This window comes from Artemia sp. Qi Xiang Cuo, chromosome 6, assembly GCF_049724085.1.
Source record: "Artemia sp. Qi Xiang Cuo chromosome 6, ASM4972408v1, whole genome shotgun sequence".
Classification (NCBI taxonomy): Eukaryota; Metazoa; Arthropoda; class Branchiopoda; order Anostraca; family Artemiidae; genus Artemia; species Artemia sp. Qi Xiang Cuo.
The window spans coordinates 74,735,746-74,755,148 of record NC_142799.1 but is presented as its reverse complement, the minus strand read 5'-3'; the positions used below and the strand labels follow the sequence as shown (position 1 = coordinate 74,755,148).

The 19,403-nt window shown below is 34.2% G+C and overlaps 1 protein-coding gene across 1 annotated transcript in view; it reads right to left on the bottom strand.

The window, feature by feature from the left end:
* Positions 1-8,477, bottom strand: part of LOC148951591 (GATOR2 complex protein Wdr24-like) — a 122,740-nt gene extending 114,263 nt beyond the window's left edge. The window contains exons 1-2 of the mRNA XM_089090373.1: positions 8,366-8,477; positions 3,877-3,993 (exon numbers count right to left, since the gene is read on the bottom strand). Of these exons, the coding sequence (XP_088946499.1) occupies positions 3,877-3,993; positions 8,366-8,468 (220 nt within the window). The 5' untranslated portion in view covers positions 8,469-8,477. The remainder of the gene's footprint in view (positions 1-3,876; positions 3,994-8,365) is intronic.
* Positions 8,478-19,403: the final 10,926 nt, after the last annotated feature.

Sequence of the window (19,403 nt, the reverse complement as noted above, 5' to 3'; positions counted from 1 at the left end):
CATGGGACTATTTGGTTTCTGAATCAGGTTTTAACCGCTCTTTTAAATTTTCCCGTCCAAGGAGAAGAAGATGTTCAGCTAGAGCTTACCTCTTATTTTGCTAATACAGGGAAGACAAGCGCTTCCTCTGCAAGCTCTGCAACTTCTCGTTCCGGTTTCAGAGCCTATCTTGGACCCTCGTGTTTAAAATCAATGATCTCGAACTATGTTTGTGAGTTTGAGGTAGCTTGTATATTAAATACTCTTAAAAGGTCATCGTCTTCAGGATCGGACATTCCTATAAGGGTTATCCGTAGCATTCTGCCAGCTATTCTGTCACCATTGGCTAAGCTTCTCAATCTGTCTTTCGAGATAGAAATTTTTCCTGAATCTATCAAGCGAGCTAAGGTTATAGTGCTGTACAAAGGTGGTTCCCGGATTGATCCTGCTAATTATTGGCCAATTTATCTCCTATCTGTTTTCAGCAAAATTTTTGAAATGCTATGCTATTCAGGCTTCTTAGTTTTCTGAATGCAAAAGAACTTTTGTATGATTTCCAATTTGGATCCCGAGCAAGTCACTCTACAGAGCATGCTTGCGCAGCTCTCTTGAATTTCATTCATTCGGCAATAGATTCTGGTCACATCCCGGCAGCTTTATTTTTGGATGTTCGAAAAATCTTTTGATTCATTGAACCATCAGATTCTTCTTTGGAAACTATCGCGTATGTGTGTAAGATCAAATGCTTTCTCTTGGTTTCGATCATATCAATCCGCTTTTTCGAAGCCCTTCTGACGAAGATTATGGCATCCCTCGGGGATCTGTTCTTGGCCCCATTTTATTTTTGATTTATATTAATGATCTGATTTCGGCAGTCAAAAATACCAAGCCTCTAGCATGCTGCAAGTCAACCTGATGTTCGTTCGTATTCCAATACTACTTCTAATTAAGATTTTCTCGTTGCTTTTGCAGATGACACTACTTCTGGGAGTCTTGGGAAGACGGAATGTGATATAAAGTCTCACCTTGTGACAATATTCGAGAAAGTTATTTCATGGTTTGACGCGAATTTCTTGGCCTTTAATGTTAGCAAGTCACATTTTCTTATTTTTCTAGAATTGGCATAGCTTTCCCTCAGCTTACACACCTTCAGGTGTCACCAGGCTCCTTGTGTAGACCAGAGATTCGGGTGGTCTGGTTTCTTGGTATCCTGCTTGATGAGAACCTTTCTTTTAGAAACCATGTAGCAATGATTAGGGTTAAGGTCTCAAGGAGTATGGTATGGATGTCTACTTTTCCTTCTACACTGCGGTCACTTTCTGTCATGCATAATAAAGCACGGCATCTGGTTATTGACACCAACCGTTCCTCACCAACACCGCTCTTAAATCTACAGTCTATATACATTCTTTCTTGTGCTTTTTTTGTCTTTCATCAGCTTCAAGGCAATCTTCCAAAATCTCTTCAAAAAAAACTCCTGTGTTTATTTCTGACTCAACTCCGTATAGCCTTCATTCTTCACATAATGTCTGCAATCCTCCTACTCCTACTTTGCGGTCAGATTTCAATTCCCTCGTTGCTTATCAACAGGTGTTGAATTCCCTACCTTCTTCATTACAGAGATGCCACTCGTTTGGGACTTTTAAAAGGATTCTTAAGGACTATTTAGTTAAGAGTCAAACAGAATAGCATTTGTTTTGTGTTTTTTTTCCTCTGAAGAGTTGATGTCCCCTGAGTGTTTATTTCATGGTGTATGGCTGACTTCTCTGCGTTTTGACTCCCAGGCCTCAGGTATGTTCTCTTTTTAATCTTATGTTATTTGGCTATTGTTCTCTTTTTTTGTATCCCCCTTGTATCCCTGGCCACGGAGCCTTTCGAGGAGGGATAAAAGTATTGTATTTGAAACCTGTATTTATTGGCGAATATTAAACTCTTTACAATAATGACTAAACTTTACTTTATAGTTTTATTTATTTATATTTTCTTTTCTTTTCTTTTTTGCTCTTCTTTTTGTGACTGTTAGTATGTGATTTTTTTTTGCCTTATGTTCAGCCTTTCTTGAGGCATACTTTTGTGTTTTGAATGGTTGGCAATAGTTTCATTTGATTGCTTTTCGTTTCTGTTTTTCTTTTCTTTCTTTTTTTCTGTATAATCTGATTGTGACCAGTGGATTGCATAAGAGTAGGAAGATCACCTTTTGATTTGAGAATAAGTAGAGAAATGAATAAGTAGAGAAATGAATTATTTTATGCTTCATTGGTGTTTGAGCTGTTTTTTTTTGTTTGTTTTGTTTTTATAAATAAATCTTATCAGTCTATCTATCTATTTACTCTATATATGTACTGTTTTTTTTTCTCAGTAAGTAAATGGCTATTGTTCTCTGAGTTTGTTATCCGCATATACTCCCCTGATTTACAGACCTAGGAGCCGTTGGGGGGACTAGCCCAGTGTATTATTGTATGTGTATTGATAATGAATAAAAGAGGGTTGAAATAGATTATTATTATCACTTATTTACATCAGACATCTAACTTAAAAAAAAAACAGAGTTTACTATGAATGGATAAATGACACCTAGAGGGGATGGAATTTACAGTACAAATATGAACTCAACTTAAAAATCAATGAATAGTACCATAAACACATGTAGTTTTGGGAACCCCGTCAAAACCAGTACTTCTAGCGGAACCCGGTGTTCTGTACCACAATTAGCACGATTATGCAAAGATATATGTTCACTTTTGTTCATTTTGAATAGTGACCATATAGTCTAGTAAAAATGTAGATTGACCACAAACAAATGGCTGTACGAATTATTCTTTCATGATCCGACTAAAAGATATATGGTGATTCTGAATATAAAAGTATTCCACTCGATCTCTTTGACTCCTTTCAATTTTTTAGGTTGAAGTCGGGGGGGGGGCGGATTTCTTAATGTAAAGAGTGACGTCTTGAAAAGACAGTATCGAATTCTAGAAATGGTTCATAGATTTCATTTAACCTTCCTCATGTATCGGAAAATTACAGTAGCTTAGATTAAGATTGGAAAGGGTGAGGTAGTCTCTGAGGCAAATTTGAGATACATAAAAGTGAGCCTTTTTCAAAAATTATAGCCCTTCACGATTTCCGAAGGATTTTCGCGTATACAATTCTTTGTATGGAAATTCTGCTTTCTAAATGATGCAAAATAATTGCCCAGGAGGAGAAATACTTAAGGTCAAATACTTAATATTTGCTATTTAGCCGAATCCGATGCTATTTATTCCGAATCCTGAAATTTATAAAAAGGAACAGGCAACTGGGAGCTTCACCTCTACACTGGCGAACAGACACTTCGGTTTTTCGCATCTTCAACCCATCACTTGTACGCAAAGTTCTGTCGAATTTAGTTCTATAGATAACGGTCGACCTGAAAGAAACAATACATCATGGGTTTAACGAGTTCGAAACCGCAAATTTCGCGGTACTGTGTTCCAAGCTGGTCTCTCCCCTCATGTAGACATATAACAAGTGCTGGTCTTTTCTTTAAAAACCAGTAGAATCACGGACCTGGTACAAGCAAGCTGCAGTGGATAACACGTAACTGCTGCTACTACGAGAGTGCAAAGTAACCAAAAGTGAGCAACAGAACTGCCGACATTTGACTTACTTTAATGTTTCAAATTCTATTCAAAGTTACAAAGAGATATTATAGCTTAGCAAACGTTATTACTTTTACAAGCAGTGCTAGATTACATACTCTGGACTAGAAGGCTACATTTACCTTTTTAGACGCATCAAAACACCAAAAAATTATCCCAAATAAGATTCAATTAAATATGTTCTGATTAACTTCAAAAGCTAGCGCGTTATACAACCATTTCTCGTGGTATATAACAGTACTACAACAAAGATTACCTTCAACAGGGTTCCAAGCAACATCATTACAAGAAAAATTCAAGTTCAAATGTTTTCCAACTCGCAAATTCACTATTTCCGTAAATCTGTCATCTTCAATTGAATAAATTTTAAAAACTGAAAAAAAAATTCAATTTTAGAAAAAGTATTCCAAAAGGGAGCAGTCCAACTAAAAAAAAAAAGAAAAAAAAAAACAAAAAGAAAAAAAAAAAAAAAAAACAACACGGACACGGACACTTAGTTAGAGATGAATTAGGAACTGAGGCAATAAAAAGGCTCCGCCAACAACTAAAACAGTAAAAGCGGGCAGTTACGTAACAGCAGCCACAGCAAGTTACTTAAGTATAGCTCCATTAATAAATGTAACTGATTTTAAAAAACCTAAGTTATGTTGTCGGATGAATTATCAAACAGTTCTTGGTAACAATCCTTAAGTAAGAAGCGACTCGGGCCAAAAGTAACTTAAAATCTAGAAAAAACAGTTATGATGACAATTAATACATCAAAAGAATTTGATTTTTATGCTGATTCAAAATTCATTAAGTTTAATATCACCCATTAAAAGCTAAAAAACAGAAAAAATATTTGCCTGATTTTCAAAAAAGGTGGGAATCACCCCCACAAATTCAAATGATCTCAGTCAAGAATCAGTCAACGCTCGAAAATGCAAGAGAAAAAAGAAAAGACAAATACAATTTTACAAAATGATAACGACAATGATTGAATCTGGAGTGTCAACCTAGATGAGGTCTATAAGACATATGATCCCATTGTAGAAAATAAACAAAAGATTTAGATTTAACAAAAATATTAAACAAAAGATTAGGAGCAGCAAACAAATTCATCGATACTATTTTCCTAGTAAAATTGCTGTTAAAGCTTCAAAGGAGCCTATTGATATAGAGCACGATACTATAGGTAACAGTGCTGCTCTGATTGACAAAAGCTAGGGTGATGACTAGGGCACGGATTTATATGTGACAAAAATTATAAAATATGTACATATATATGTAATTATTTATTGGACAATATGTAAGTAAAAAGGCAGAATATATAAAAAAAATTTTTTAAGAAAAATATGATTTTTATTGCAAGAAAGGTACTTGAAAAAAAAATGGTATCGAAGATATATGCATTGCTTCAGTTATAAAAACAGAGTATTAATAAAAAACATTACATTGAAGTAGCTAATTGATTGTTTGAAATTGTTATTAACTAAATACATCTTAAAATTATTAAATACCGAAGATCGACAGTTTGGTTTTAAAATTGTCTTGTAAAGGCTAAAGGAACGCTCCTTATCCACTGATGTAATGGGTGCATACTTGAAACATGTAATGCCTGATGGCAGGAAGGATTTAAAGTCTGCTTCAACGACTTGTCTACTCTCGATTTTGGCCAGGAGTTTAATATTTCGCCATCCTTGGTTTTTTTTTTTTTAGCACATACTCCAACTCCTTCCACATTGTAGTTCCAATTTCCCCAGGAACTTCTTTCAGCTTCTCAATAGCGTTGATAACAGTAGCTACAATATCCATTGTGGTCATATTTTGAGATTCAAGCTTTGTTAAGGAGTGTATTAGTAAACAAGCATTTGAAGAAATGTAAGCCAAGTTATTCTTCAGTGTGGGTTGCTCCATTACGGCTGTAGCCTGTTCTATTGCCATAGCCGAGGATGAGTCTAGTTTTGATAGAATATTTTAAACTGAGCCAAAATTCTTGCAGCGATAATCTGCCGCTTCTAACCAAGTTACCGATCTCGTGATTACTGGCTGAGGGGTAGGGATATTTTAGGATAAAGCTCGTTAAACATGTTTATTCGAAACGAGGCTTATAGAAATACCTTTTTAACAGTTAATATTAAAGAATCAACACCAGAAAACTGAAGTCTGACAATTTCTGCAACTCGGTGGAGTGCATATGCGAGGCAAGTTACATGGATCATATTCGGGTAGAACACCTTCCATGCCTTTCCTGCTTTCACCATGAACAAAGCAGGGTCTGACAAAAGTAAAAAGACTTTCGTATAACACACCATTTGGCAAAAGAAGACACATCGAATCATTGAAAAAACGAGCAACAGTTGTATGGTTACACTTTTCCAAAACTTCACAGTTTAAAAGAAGCTGTTATGAAGGTTAATCGGCGCTTCGTCTTCCAATTTATAAATTGGCAATGTATCTTCCTTCAGCATCAATTGTTTCATCAACTGAAACCCAAACAGGGCCATCCCCAACATAACCTCGAATTTTAGCAAACGATTCCACATAAATAATACGTAAATAGTTTTTTTTTAATGAGCTTTCGTCAGGAACTTTTTTGCCTGAATAGCATTCTAAAAAAAAACTCTTAAAATCTTTGAAAGGGGACGTCTGCCTTAATTAATACGCGACAGAAATATCTGTATTAAATGAAGACTCCCATGCTGCAGCAGATAAAGAAGCCGATATAAAAGTCTGTTGAGGGCCTGATCGTAATTCCTTGTTCCCCTTATGATTAGCTGTAGCAATATGTTGAATAACTTGAAAACGCTGTGAAGTAGACACCGCTGTATCACAGCACGAACAATATAATAGGGGGAATCACTTTTAAATATTTCTTTGAGGAACTCGCACAGATAACTCTTCACCAGGTCTGATTTTTTAGTTGGTACTTTAGGCATTTTTATACCTGCACTACAGGCTTGACACTACGCACGTACAATGCTGTTTTGACGAGAGGGCACTGACAAACAAGATCCGCGCACGGATGTTGAAGTGTTACTTTGTATAATTGAGTGAAAACAGCCGGACTAGGGTGGCTGTCTCTGCGCACTTCGTCAATTTCTGAGAATATTTTCTTTCCGGTCACCCACCCATCATCATTCCTAACGAACAACACGAGTAAGGCAGTCGAAACCAAATTTCAACATCCACGTATTCGTGTTCACTTAATGAAAAAAAACTAACTGGAAGTGTGATACTTCAAAAATGGAGTGTATGCGATAGATGTATATAATTGGTGGCTCCTTCTTGGTGCCCTGGGTGCCTCTGGAGACACAGTCAGATCTAAGGTCTAAGGTAAGGTCTGTCTCTTTGCAATGTGCTAGCTGCTTGGGGATTTTCGACTTCCTTTAACCTTCTAACAAAATAATTCCAGTCGTACCTTGCTATTGACTCCAAGATTCCTCAACTTGGAAGTTTCTCAAATTTATTTCTGGACTTGAAATAATTGAAGATCTAGTGAATATGCTTTTCTCAGGTGGCTATACTACAATACAACGTTAAAATTCTTCACTGTATCCAGTTGTACAAAATAAAGATCTGCACTAACTGTCAAATGAGATAGAATGACATGAATCATATTTGGCCCAAAACAACGTCTACTTCCATCCGCATCATTTTGCAGACGAGAATACACGTATACACAAATGTAAATTTAAAGCAAGATTTCTGAGGAAAACTTATCTACAAAACCTTAATCCAGTACAAAAATAAACATGTATTAGTTTTTGCAACTATATTTCGATACATACGCTTTAGGATTGCCCATAACACCTATTTATCTTGATTTGTTCTATTTACACTTCAAGCTTTTGGTGTTTGCTTTGAAAATCAGTTGAATGAAGTAGTTGAAATAACAACTAGTAATACTGCGTTATTGAAAACGTCATGACCACTATTTCTAGGAATGGCCTGATTATCGTTCTATACATCGAACGGATGGCAAAATGTCAAAATCTTTGGCAATCTATCCTCTTTCATCTTTAAAACGTGGGATAGACATCTTAGCCTTTCTTTCATAGTAGCTCCAGTAAAATCAAGCGAGTGTCTGTTTGACTGTTCAGTGATTAACAATTTAACCTAGAAACTCAGAAATTTTGTGTCAATAAGCTAGGAGCCATGATAATGCAGATCTATAATTACAAATCCAAAAAAGTTATACAAATTACAAATGTAATGTCATAAAAAGACCAGATTTGCATAAATGATTTCATAAGGGAATAAAATTGATGGCCGAAGCAAGGGCCTGAGCAAAGCAAGCGACATCTGTAAGTGGAGAAGACCCAAACTGGCAGAGGGAGCCAGACAAAGAGGCCGTGCAGCAGAGGGAGGCTGTATATCCAATATACCATATATAACACCATGTACGCTACAATTATCCTATATTTGATACTTACATTACATAACAACATATACACTACAACATGTATCATCAACATACATTTGGAATGTAAATGGTATGTGTTTAATAAGGATGGTTGTATTTTGAACTGCAAAAAATGGTTTCTGATGCTTGGATAGTTTACAATGTTTCTCTAGTGTCTTTGAACTAAACAAAATGTTTAGCATCACTCGTATGTTATGGAGACATAGAAATTAGTAAATAAAATTACAAGTGTAATATAGTGCTATTAATATCACTTATAGCGGGAGTAAATTCAGATTACAGTAAAAGCGGAAATTCGTGTGAAAAAAAAGCGAATTAAGCTTAGAAACGTAATACTTACTGTTTCTTCCAGCAATCACAATTTGGTTGAAATCTTTGTTAAGTGCCAAGTTACTAATAGAGCTCTCATGTGTCAACCAAAATGTTTTCTCAACTTTTTGCATATTAGGCAGCTGTAAGAAGAAATTTTCCATTTAAGCTATACTATAAGACCGTGCAAATAGAAGGATCCCCTTGTCCCTGGTAACAAAAGGGTTGTGGCTGTGTGTACCTACTAAGCATACTCAGCAGGCTAGTCTGTGAAAAAAATAATTCAAGATAGCTTTTTACAATTTGTTGATATTACCTTAACCTTTCACCTTCACTGAAACTATCAGTAGCAACAAACACGATAAGAGGTTAAGTAAGGTAAGAGGTTATTACCTTGATCTCTCACTTTCACTGAAACTATTAGCAGCAACAAACGTACTTTTACACCCTAAATTGGAGGAACTGGAAGAAGTAAACATATACTCTGTCATCTATCACTTCGTACAATTCAACTCAGTCACCTTAGGATGTTGGGGGGGAAATGCTTAGATACCCATAAACACCGTAATATCCTCCCTCAGATGTTATCCTTAGACAATCTCCACGGTTTTTTACGGGGTCAGTCCCAAAGGTGACAGAAATAAACACAGAACATATGCGGTATGAAAGAATGTTTTTCGTTCCGTGTACGTATACATTGCTACCCTTTATTTAATTGCGTGCTTATTATTTTCTCTTTTTTACGCCTTTTTTATAGGCTATTTAATCATGTTTGGCACTTCCCCTTTTTCAAAAATCATATTCATAATCTTCAGTAACTTATTTCTAACCTCAGAGCCACCATATTTAAGAAACTTATTTACTACCATATCGGCACCTGGAGCCTTGTTATTTTTTTAATCCTTTCAGTACTGTCGCTAATTTTTCCACACAAAATAAAACTTCCGTGACATACAAGGTATCACAAACTTTTTCATTTTCCTCTATATCTTTTCCTGCAACTCGGATTAAACCAAATGATTATGGATATTATAACGCAAAAAACGGGCGCTAGCAATATATTTAATCGTGAAATAGTACAAAGACTCCCCAATCCTCGACAAATTTTCCAACAAAGAAACCGCATATACTATTAATACGAGAAGGGCAAAACATGGGGCGTCGCTTGGGGGTGGCAAGGGGGGCAGTTGCCCCCCCCCCAATAACGCGGAGAAAAAAAATATTATACATTCCATGCCCTTTGACTATCCAGATATGGACAACTCTTGTCCCCCCCCCCCCCAAGGAAAATGCTGGAGATTCGCCCCTGGGCAAAACTATAATTAAACTTGGTGAATTTTTTTTGTTCCTGGAGCAGTGACAAAGCACCATAGGAATCTATTAAATGCCGCTACGAATGTATTTGGCGTGAAAATTGTGCGGACCGACCATGGCCAAGTACAAAAAAAATTACTCGGAGATCAAGCAGCTACGTAAAAAAGTATTCATGATTGTGTATAGAGTTGTTGTTTTGTAATTAGTATTTCCGAAATATGTTTTTCTGTTTTCACGGTTGAAAATTATCTTTTGTCATGAGAGATGTATTGCACAAAATAAGTTGGTGAATGATAAAGGATGTTTGAACTATAATCCATTGCTACCTGTAGATATTCTCAATTCTGATATTGCACATGAGAGTTTCTTTGTTATATATGTGAAAATTGGTTTTGTCATTGAAATTTCCACATGACGTTATCATACCGTGGGGATCGTGCAGATGATTGGTAGTGCAAATTCTCGATTTGATATTATAGGCCTGTGTGAGTCTTTTTAACGTCATAATTTTTTTCCAGGATACCAACTTCTTTGAAGAATAGAAAGAATAGAGCACGTGAAATAAATGAATAAATTTATTAATTTAACTTAGTACAACGTAATAGCACCATGATTAAGTCTGAACGCTCCAAGATTTTGTATTATTTTGGCTAAAGTTGTTCAACTGTGCTTGTGTTTTTCTTTTTTATTTTGAACTAGGATAAACTGTTGGATAAACGACGAATTTTGACACCAAAAAATCCCCCAAAAAATTTTAATTAGTGCTGGAGTTTTGAAAGAAAAGAAATTATTTCATGAACTTGCGACTTATAGTTTGTTTATCTGTTAAAATACTACAGCCAAATATCTGAGAATCCTCAATCACACAGCTCCCCAAATCGCAATTGACGCTTTTAATTAAAAAAACTAGAAGAACTACAACGATTAGAAAGGAAAGGAAGAACGATACTTGTAAGTATCATAGGCAGCGCAATAGCACTGACAACATAAAGAGCGAAGTGGACACAATGTATTTTTTTATCTGACCAAAGCACTTTATATAGATGGAGTTGTCGTGAAAACTTTGAAGAGCTCATTCAATTGGAAATTGACAGTTCTAGTACCCTTTTTAAGAATCAAAAGTGATTGAAGGGCAACCAGCCTCCCTCTCCACCCTCCACTTTGTTCAGCATAATTGAAAGGTCCAGTAATTGTGTCTTTTAATTATGTCTTTGAAGATATCACCCCCATCCACACAGCCCTCATGACAAGGGCTAGCCCTATAAGTCATGCTATTTGCCCATTGCGAACATATAAGGTTTTTATGGAAGGGATGGTTGTATAAATTTCGAAGAGGTTCCTTCAGTTGGAAATCGAATGTTCCAGTGTCATTTTAAGAGTAAAAAGTGATTGGAGGATAACAAGCCCCCCTCATGCCCTCTTTTCCTAACATCCATCAGATCCAAATTTTGAGACGGCCATTTTGTTCAAACGAGTCCAAAGATCATATCCAGGGTTGCCATATCCAACAATGCCCTCAGGGCTGCCACACACAAACACCTCAAGCTTAGGGAAAATGGTTGTAAATTATGCCTGGGGGTATATAAGATTTTTAAGGAAAGAATGGTCATATAAACTTCGGAGGGGGTTATTTCGATTGAAAATAGTATGAGCTGTACTGCGTCAACATGAAACTTCCGGGGCACCAAGAGGGGAATGTTCAACTTACCAAAAAGCAACATGTACATGCTAACTACTGCTATCAATACTGCTTCAACTACGGTTACTGCTGCTACTAATACAATACTACTACTACTACTTTTACTACTATGATACTAGTCAAGGGCACCGGCACAAAATTTTCCAGGGGGGGGGCAAACTCAAAAATAGCAGTGGTGGTTGGGCAACAGTTTAGGTGGTTTAGGGTACCAAACTACAACTTTACCCCGAAGAGGAGGATTTACAATCAATTAAAATCCTGAGAGGCTAATTGATTTAAAAGTATCAATAACTATATTCAAGATTTCCCAGTTGCAAAAGAAGTAATGCCATACGGTGGCAGTACTAGATTAAACCAAGTTGATTCGCTTTATTTGCAGTGAAATTAGGCTAAGTTTGGTGATCTGTAATCGCGTATCAGCTATAATGAGGAGGGGGTGAGTCATTGTTTAGGTGGGGGTAGGGTTGATTCCTACAAACGTACATTTTAATGGACAAACTGCTTACTTACTCTTCATGAGGCTTCAAATAAATGTTGCAAGAGGTAGGGGGGGGGGGAGTAAGAATTAATTAAAAATTTTCTCTATAGCCTACAGCTAATATGTTACATTCCCATATATACCACCACAGAGGTGGAAAAGGCAAGGCAAGTCATTATTAACCCCGCCTGGAAGTTCCCTGGGGTTGACAAGCACTGCTAGAAACTTAGTCTTCAGCAATTTTAAATGGTAATATTTGTCTTTTTCTATTTATAGGAAGTACTTCAATGTATTTTAAAAAAATGTATGTAATATATTTATCGATAAGTAAATTCTATTGTAGAGGTTGTGATGGCTTCAGTTACGTAGAAGATCAGAAGTCTCACGGAATTTCCATCCATATAAACAATAATACTCCTTTTCATAAAACCGAAATTCTATAGGGTAAAGGCACCGATGATTCGACAGTGCAATTTCGGAAGCACTGTCGAAATTTTCCTTCAAAACGGGATAGCTCTGCTTAGCCGTGACTTGAGAGCGCCATCTCTTGGAGCCGTTGTTATATTTGACGGTGTGAAACGTGGACACTATATCCAGTACACCCAGATAAGAAAAGAACATTCAATTCGGTCAGTTTCCTGTTTTCGACACGAAAGGAGCTCCCAACAATTTTTCAGGTATGTAATGTTCAAACTGTCATTACTTGGTTTTTTATTGCAAGAAAAAGGTGGGATAAGTGCCAATGTGTCGAGATGCATCTGATCTTCTCTGAAATGTAGTCACATTAGCTTTTTCTTGATAAAATATTAAATGAAAATGGCGACGATAATTGCATTGTCGAAACTAGGTTCCAAGTGTCGAAAATTCTTGTTCAATGTAGTGGAATACCAGGCGGACTAAAAATATTCCTTCAGCCGCATTCAAGCGTAAATATCGGCTTCTATCAAGGGATTTATTTCTTTGACCAATATCTTATAGTAACCTTCTTAAAATTTTGGATAGACAGCAACAGGCCCTGTTAAAATATAGGTGACTTTGTCGAAACTTCACTAAACATGTATAACAGATGAAAAATTCCAGGATCCACTGACGAAACCATAGGCACCATAGCTGTCGAATTTACGGGTGCTTTCTGTGCAACAAGATTATTATTTCTAATAATATTTCAGATTAAAGAACATTTAAACAAAAGGTTTTTTTTTAAACTTTGAAGTTTTACTTACAGATACTGGATTTTTCCATCATCTGAGGAAGTACCGCTTGGTCTCATATCATGCTAGGGCATAAATTGCTATGGGGCAGGGGGGGGGGGGCAGTTGCCCCCCTGACCTCGTTTTGCCCCCCCCCCCCCGACCTGGTTTTGCCCCCCCCCCCAGATTTTTTTTAGATTATACCCTTATTTATCCTTCATCCGAATAAAAAATACAAATTTTATCGAATACAAAATCTTATACAAAATGACACGTAGGCATATGTTTTGGACGAAACTAAGAATCTGCATATGAAAATAAAATCCACTAAATCAAATAAACTTCTGAAATTTCTTGAAATCTAATCCCATATTCCTAGACCCCATCCCTTCCAGAATGCTAGTGAAACAATTTTTTTATACTAAATTTGTTATACTAAATACTATTTGTATTTAATAATGTATATTGAAATTTGTTCTACCGATTTTGTTATACCAAATACTACGTACTTCAAATGATTTTGTTAGTTTTATTACTTCTACTTTTTGCACAGGCTTTTACACTTTTATACATTAAATGAAGTTGAAAAAAAACAGAGAAAGAAGAATATACGTGTCAAATACACCAGGTTCTGCCCACAAGCATTCCCAAAGTATTTAGACGCGTGTCGAATTGGGTTCCGACTGGTGTCAAAAACAGGTAACTTTTTTTGTTGTGTTGAATTTGTGGGTGAAAATGCTCTAATTTCGAAAAATTGGAGTTTTGTACCCTTTCCAGACAAAACTTCAAACTTCTAACCAAACAGTTAGATTCCTAGATCTTTTTTCTAAATACTAAAACCCTTTTCAAACCAAAAGTCTTTAAATTAAGACTTCTAGAGTAGAAAAACTGTTTTTTTTACAAAAACTGTCAAACCATCAGTTCGACACCCAATACGGGTGTCGAATTGGGTTCCGGCTTGCGTCGAAAACAGGTAACTTTTTTGTTGTGTCGAATTTGTAGGTGAAAATGCTCTAATTTCGGAAAATTGGAGTTTTGTATCCTTTCCAGACAAAACGTCAAACTTCTCATCAAACAGTTAGATTCCTAGATGTTTTTCCTACATACTGAAACCCTTTTCAAACCGAAAGTCTTTAAATTAAGACTTCTAGAGTAGAAAAACTGTTTTTTTACCAAAACTGTCGAATCATCGGTACCTTTACTCTAGTAGTAATATTAACAAGGTTTTTTCACCAAAATTACTATTCATAACCAATTTTTAAGTTTATTCAAATTTTATCCAAAATTGAAATTGCAAATTTAAACGTAGGACGGTGCTAATCAACGTACAATTATTGATTTACACATTTTAAAAACAGTTAACCAAGTATTTAAGGGACCGGTACCTCAAATTATATTTTGATTAGGCCTGAGTATGATTTGGAAAACAATCAGAAATTAAATAAAAAGATTTTTTCAACTGAAAGCAAGGAAAAGATTTGTAACCTATTTGAACAGATTATTCTTTGTATGAAGGGGGATTTCTCCTCTTTAGCTCCTTACTATTTACGGTGAAGTTTAGCTTTTTTCCAAATTTTCAAAGAAAATTCGCAATTGAAAAAAAATATTTTTCAAAGCACTAAAAAACTTATACTTAATGAGCGAGAAGTTGAGAAGGGGGCAGTCCCCCTTATGTACAGAGTAATTTATATTTGTTTTAAATTTTAAACTTGCTCCTTACTTTAGTTGTAATCCCTTTCTATTTGTTTGATTAAATTTCATGAAACTGTAAAGTTTCATGAATACCATACCTTTGGTAACGCAGAGAACACGATCAATATTTCAATAATCCCTGTTTAGATTTTGACGGGTAATGAAACAGTTCGTGGTAACGAACTGTAAGTAAAGAGCAATCCGGACCAATAGGAACCAAAACTCTACAAAACGGAATTTTGATACCAACAGATATATCAAAAGAATTAGCTTATTATGCTGATTCCAAAGAAAAATCACGGATGCGTGTTTACATGTTGTTGTCTTTTTTTCAGGGGTGTTATCATTATTATATATAATATAAAAAAAGATTGAGAGTAAACCAACTTGAGTTTTAAAATTAGCTTGTGCATATAAACTTAGATAATTGAACCTTCAATTATAAAAAATTTGTTCCACAAAGACATGACACTTATAAACTAAAATATACGATGTGACTCTATTATGCATAAAAAATTATATTAAAGACACAATGGAGCTTTGATTTTTTTATTCGTAAAGTTTTTTGTCATTATTTAATTTATTTAATACATAACGTACTAAAGGTTTAGGCCGACAATATAATTAATAAAAAATTAATAAACGTATAATTTTATTATAACGCCACTCCAACTATAGTTGTGGGGTGAGGTGGGGGGGGGGTTTAAGGTGTTTTTAATTGTGAAGTTAGAAAAAAATTCTTAGTACATAATATGCAGAATTATTTTAAAAAAACATTTTGGCAGTCCCCCCGGCGTTAATTTACCCCCCCCCCCTAACGGTAAAAGATAGAGCACATTTTTTTTTCTTAAGTTTTATGTTTTCATATTAAGTTTTAATTTTTCATAATTGTGGATAATCCTAAACGGATTTTTAGATTCTTTAATAAAATGAAAAGTATAAAATTTGATTATATCAAAATATAATAAGTTTTTAAAATTGACGATATTAACTCTCCTATATATTTAGTTAAATAAAAAAAAGAAGAATTTTTTTTTTATATTAAAAAATATCTTAGAAAGTCAAACTTTAGAGTACAGATCAAGTGAGTAAGGAGTGTACATCACATGTCATATCTTTACAAAGTTCTGTATTTTTGAAGCTTTCATGTATAGACCGAATTATTTTTATACATATAATGTATTAAATAGTTTTAATTAATGATTATTATATTTTTTATGAAATCATATTAATAATTAAATAAACCTTTAAACGTTAATGAACGGCTAGAAATTTTGGTAGTTATTAACAACTAATTAAATTCCGAATATACATTATATTTAATTATATTGGGGGGTTCACCCATATTAGATAAAAATCAAATTAATATAAGTAAAAAAATTTTTTAAAGATACTACCTAATGACCCCCTGACGCTCCCCGTCCGATAAGGCGATTAACATTCTCTGATGTCTGCACAAAAAAAACTAGATATGAATTTTTTATTTAATTTAGTTTATTCTACACATTTATAATAATTTTTTATGAAGTAAAAATGTTATGTGTTTTTATGTATGGAGTATCGTTTTTTAATAATTCTTTTTAATCCCCCCCCCTTTCCGATTAATGTTAAGGAGAAACTTAACTAGTAATACATGTGATTGTCCGCCACAGTCCCCAACTATCCCCTCCCCCCCCCACATAAACGCCAACATCCCCCCAGCCCAATAATTTATATTTCACCAAAAAACATAATGAAATTACAACTATGGCATAAGTAATAAATATCAGATCTCCCCCCGGGGAGTGTGCAGCTGAAAGTCATCCTCAACGACCGAGGGAGTTTATTTTTCAACCCTGCGTAACACAATAGACCACTCAACCTAGAACGCTGTGGACTTTTTTCAACAATGAGAGTGGGAGGCCTATTTACACTCAATTAGTTTTTAAACTTCAAAAGAGCAATATAACATTTACGTTACGTTTCTTGTAGGTGATTGAAAATTATAGATCCTATATGCTGTGTGTAAGTTTTGATAGGTTTTGGTTGTATAGATAAGGGTCTAGATGAACAGTATTCAGAGCACCTTTACGAACCAATATAATGCTGTGTGCAAGCACCGCGAAGATAGTCTTGGGTTTTGACACCTTTAATACAGTCAGTCAAATTGGAAAACTATAACTCAGTATCTCTCTTGATAAACATACCTCAGAGCAGTCAACTCAGTAAAAAAATTATATGGATCATGAGAACAGTCACTCATTACTGTAGTTGTTTATTACACAGCCAGTGACTTACAATCGTCTCAGAGACAAAGAAATATAACATCAACGAAGTGGTAATAGTCGTAGAACTCAGATAACTCAGAAAAAACCCCACATACGCTACCAGCCGGTCACGTAAGATCACAGATGGTTTTGTTGTCAACAACTTGCTATTATCAGACCCAAAACTTGTCAACGTTAAACTTTAATCTCAATTACATTTTTTAGTACACTGTAAAACGTATTTTTTCATAGAATGACGCAAATAGACTTTCAAATAAGCTCGAAACTTCGAAACCACAGTTAATTTGTTAAAAACATATACTTAGTTCAGAGCACTGATAATTATAAATTTTTATATATATATTAGAATAAATTATTTTAAAATTAGATTCATCAAAATTTATAACGACTACGGTGAAGTCAAGTTTTGCGTTCAAGCTAAATAGGACTTGTCTAACCTATACTGAAACCAAATGTCTCGTATTATAATAATTTTTGAAATGTTATAACGAGCAATTTCCTAGATGTCCGGAGGTGTATACCTGTTCAGAGCGGTCATGATAAAACATCCTAATATTTATAGAAATTTATTAAAACCAATACTTTAAGTTTAACTAACACAGAGCACGATAAAAAATAGAATTAAATGATATACAACGAACGAGGCAGAACATTTTAGCTTGTTTTTAACTTAACAAATATTATTAATTTAATTTTTGATCACATAATTAAATGATATACTATAAGTAAATAAACACTATCAGGAGACAATGTAAATAACGAGCTACGAGACATTAGATAGACGAACTTTACTATAATAGGTATTATGTTCATTTTGTCGCAAAGTTTACAAGATTTAATTGAAATCTTAAAACGTATCTTAGATTTATTTATACTATATACTACCTATAATAGATTTAGAAGTAATAAGTGAAAAAATATATCAGATACTAGCACAACTTTTTAAATAAATCCAGACAATTATATTAGATTAGAAGAGGAGTTTGCTCATTTTCATAAGACGGTCCCCGGACCGTAACTGTTTCTTTCACAGAGTGTATCAAACGCAACAAACTGTAAGTTATCTAGTAACAAAAGACAGCAGAAGTTAATAAAGTTTACGACATAAAAAAAAAAACTGCATTTTTCCAATAATTAAAATTATTACATGACTAAACATAAAACTCAAAATCCTGTAAAAATATTGGTTGTTTTGTAAACCATGAATTAGACTTGCGAACGTGTTGCTGTCCGTAATCTCATGAACAGTTCTCGTGGAGAGAAAGTATCGTATACTTTATATAGTAATTGTTATGAGTTAAAATAAATAATAATGTCATTCTAACTAATGAAGGAAAACAAACAATTCAGTCAAAAGTAACATCAGAGGAGAATATAGTCCGACTCTTTATCAATCCTTGAGCTTCTGTCCTCAGCTCATCCTGCTAATTTTGAAAGTGAAACTCCTGAGTGTCTCATTATTATAGATAATCTTGCTTCAAGTGGCATAAGAACTTATTTTCAGTACCGTCAACGAATCTCTTTTCTTTGATCTGATATTCAGTTTGATTAAAGACAAAAAAATTATCAAAGTTTTTACAAAACTCTTTTTTGAACAATAACGAGTAGATATATTGATCTATTGAGACTCTAGGATACTAATTTTGATCCGAATAATACTATCATGTAACCCTTAAAAACTACGTTTTTTTATATAATTAACAAGATAAGTATTTCTGTACCAACTGTACTAAATCTTCCTGACGTATAGGATAATTGTCCTCATTAAAGTGATTAAAGTAACCGGTCAAATCGGTTAAGTCCTGGAAATGGGAATAACTAAACACTTTACAAGTGCCTCTATTAATTTAATATGATGAAGTCGGCAAACCATACCCTGATTTGTCAACTTCGAAAATAATACTAACCCCACAACATCTAACTCTCAGCAAAGAGACTAGACAACAAGACATTCGCACTGATTGGAAAAATCGACATCTATAATATTATATTTTAACTAAGATACTAAATATATAAACATTAATATATATGGATATATATAATACCGCATAGTAAAAAAATACATTATATGAGTATATAAACGTTTTACAATCATTTAAAATTTATAACATTAAGCAATTTCAATACAGAAGTCGTTTTACTATAATATACGATACGACAATATTAAATAGACAATCCAACATCCCATACCCAACGTAGGTTTTACACGTTAGGATTGTAAGGGTTCACTTAGTTGTTAGTTATTAATTATGTATTAATATTTATTTGAATTTAGTTTTTAGTGGAAATTAGCTGGTATTGTCTTAAAAATCAAAATACATTATATATTTTTTTTATATTTATCTTTTTTCTGTTGAAAATAAATTAAAATTATTAAGCTAGTAATAGTTATTTTTAATTTTATATATTATTAGAAATTTATATATTTC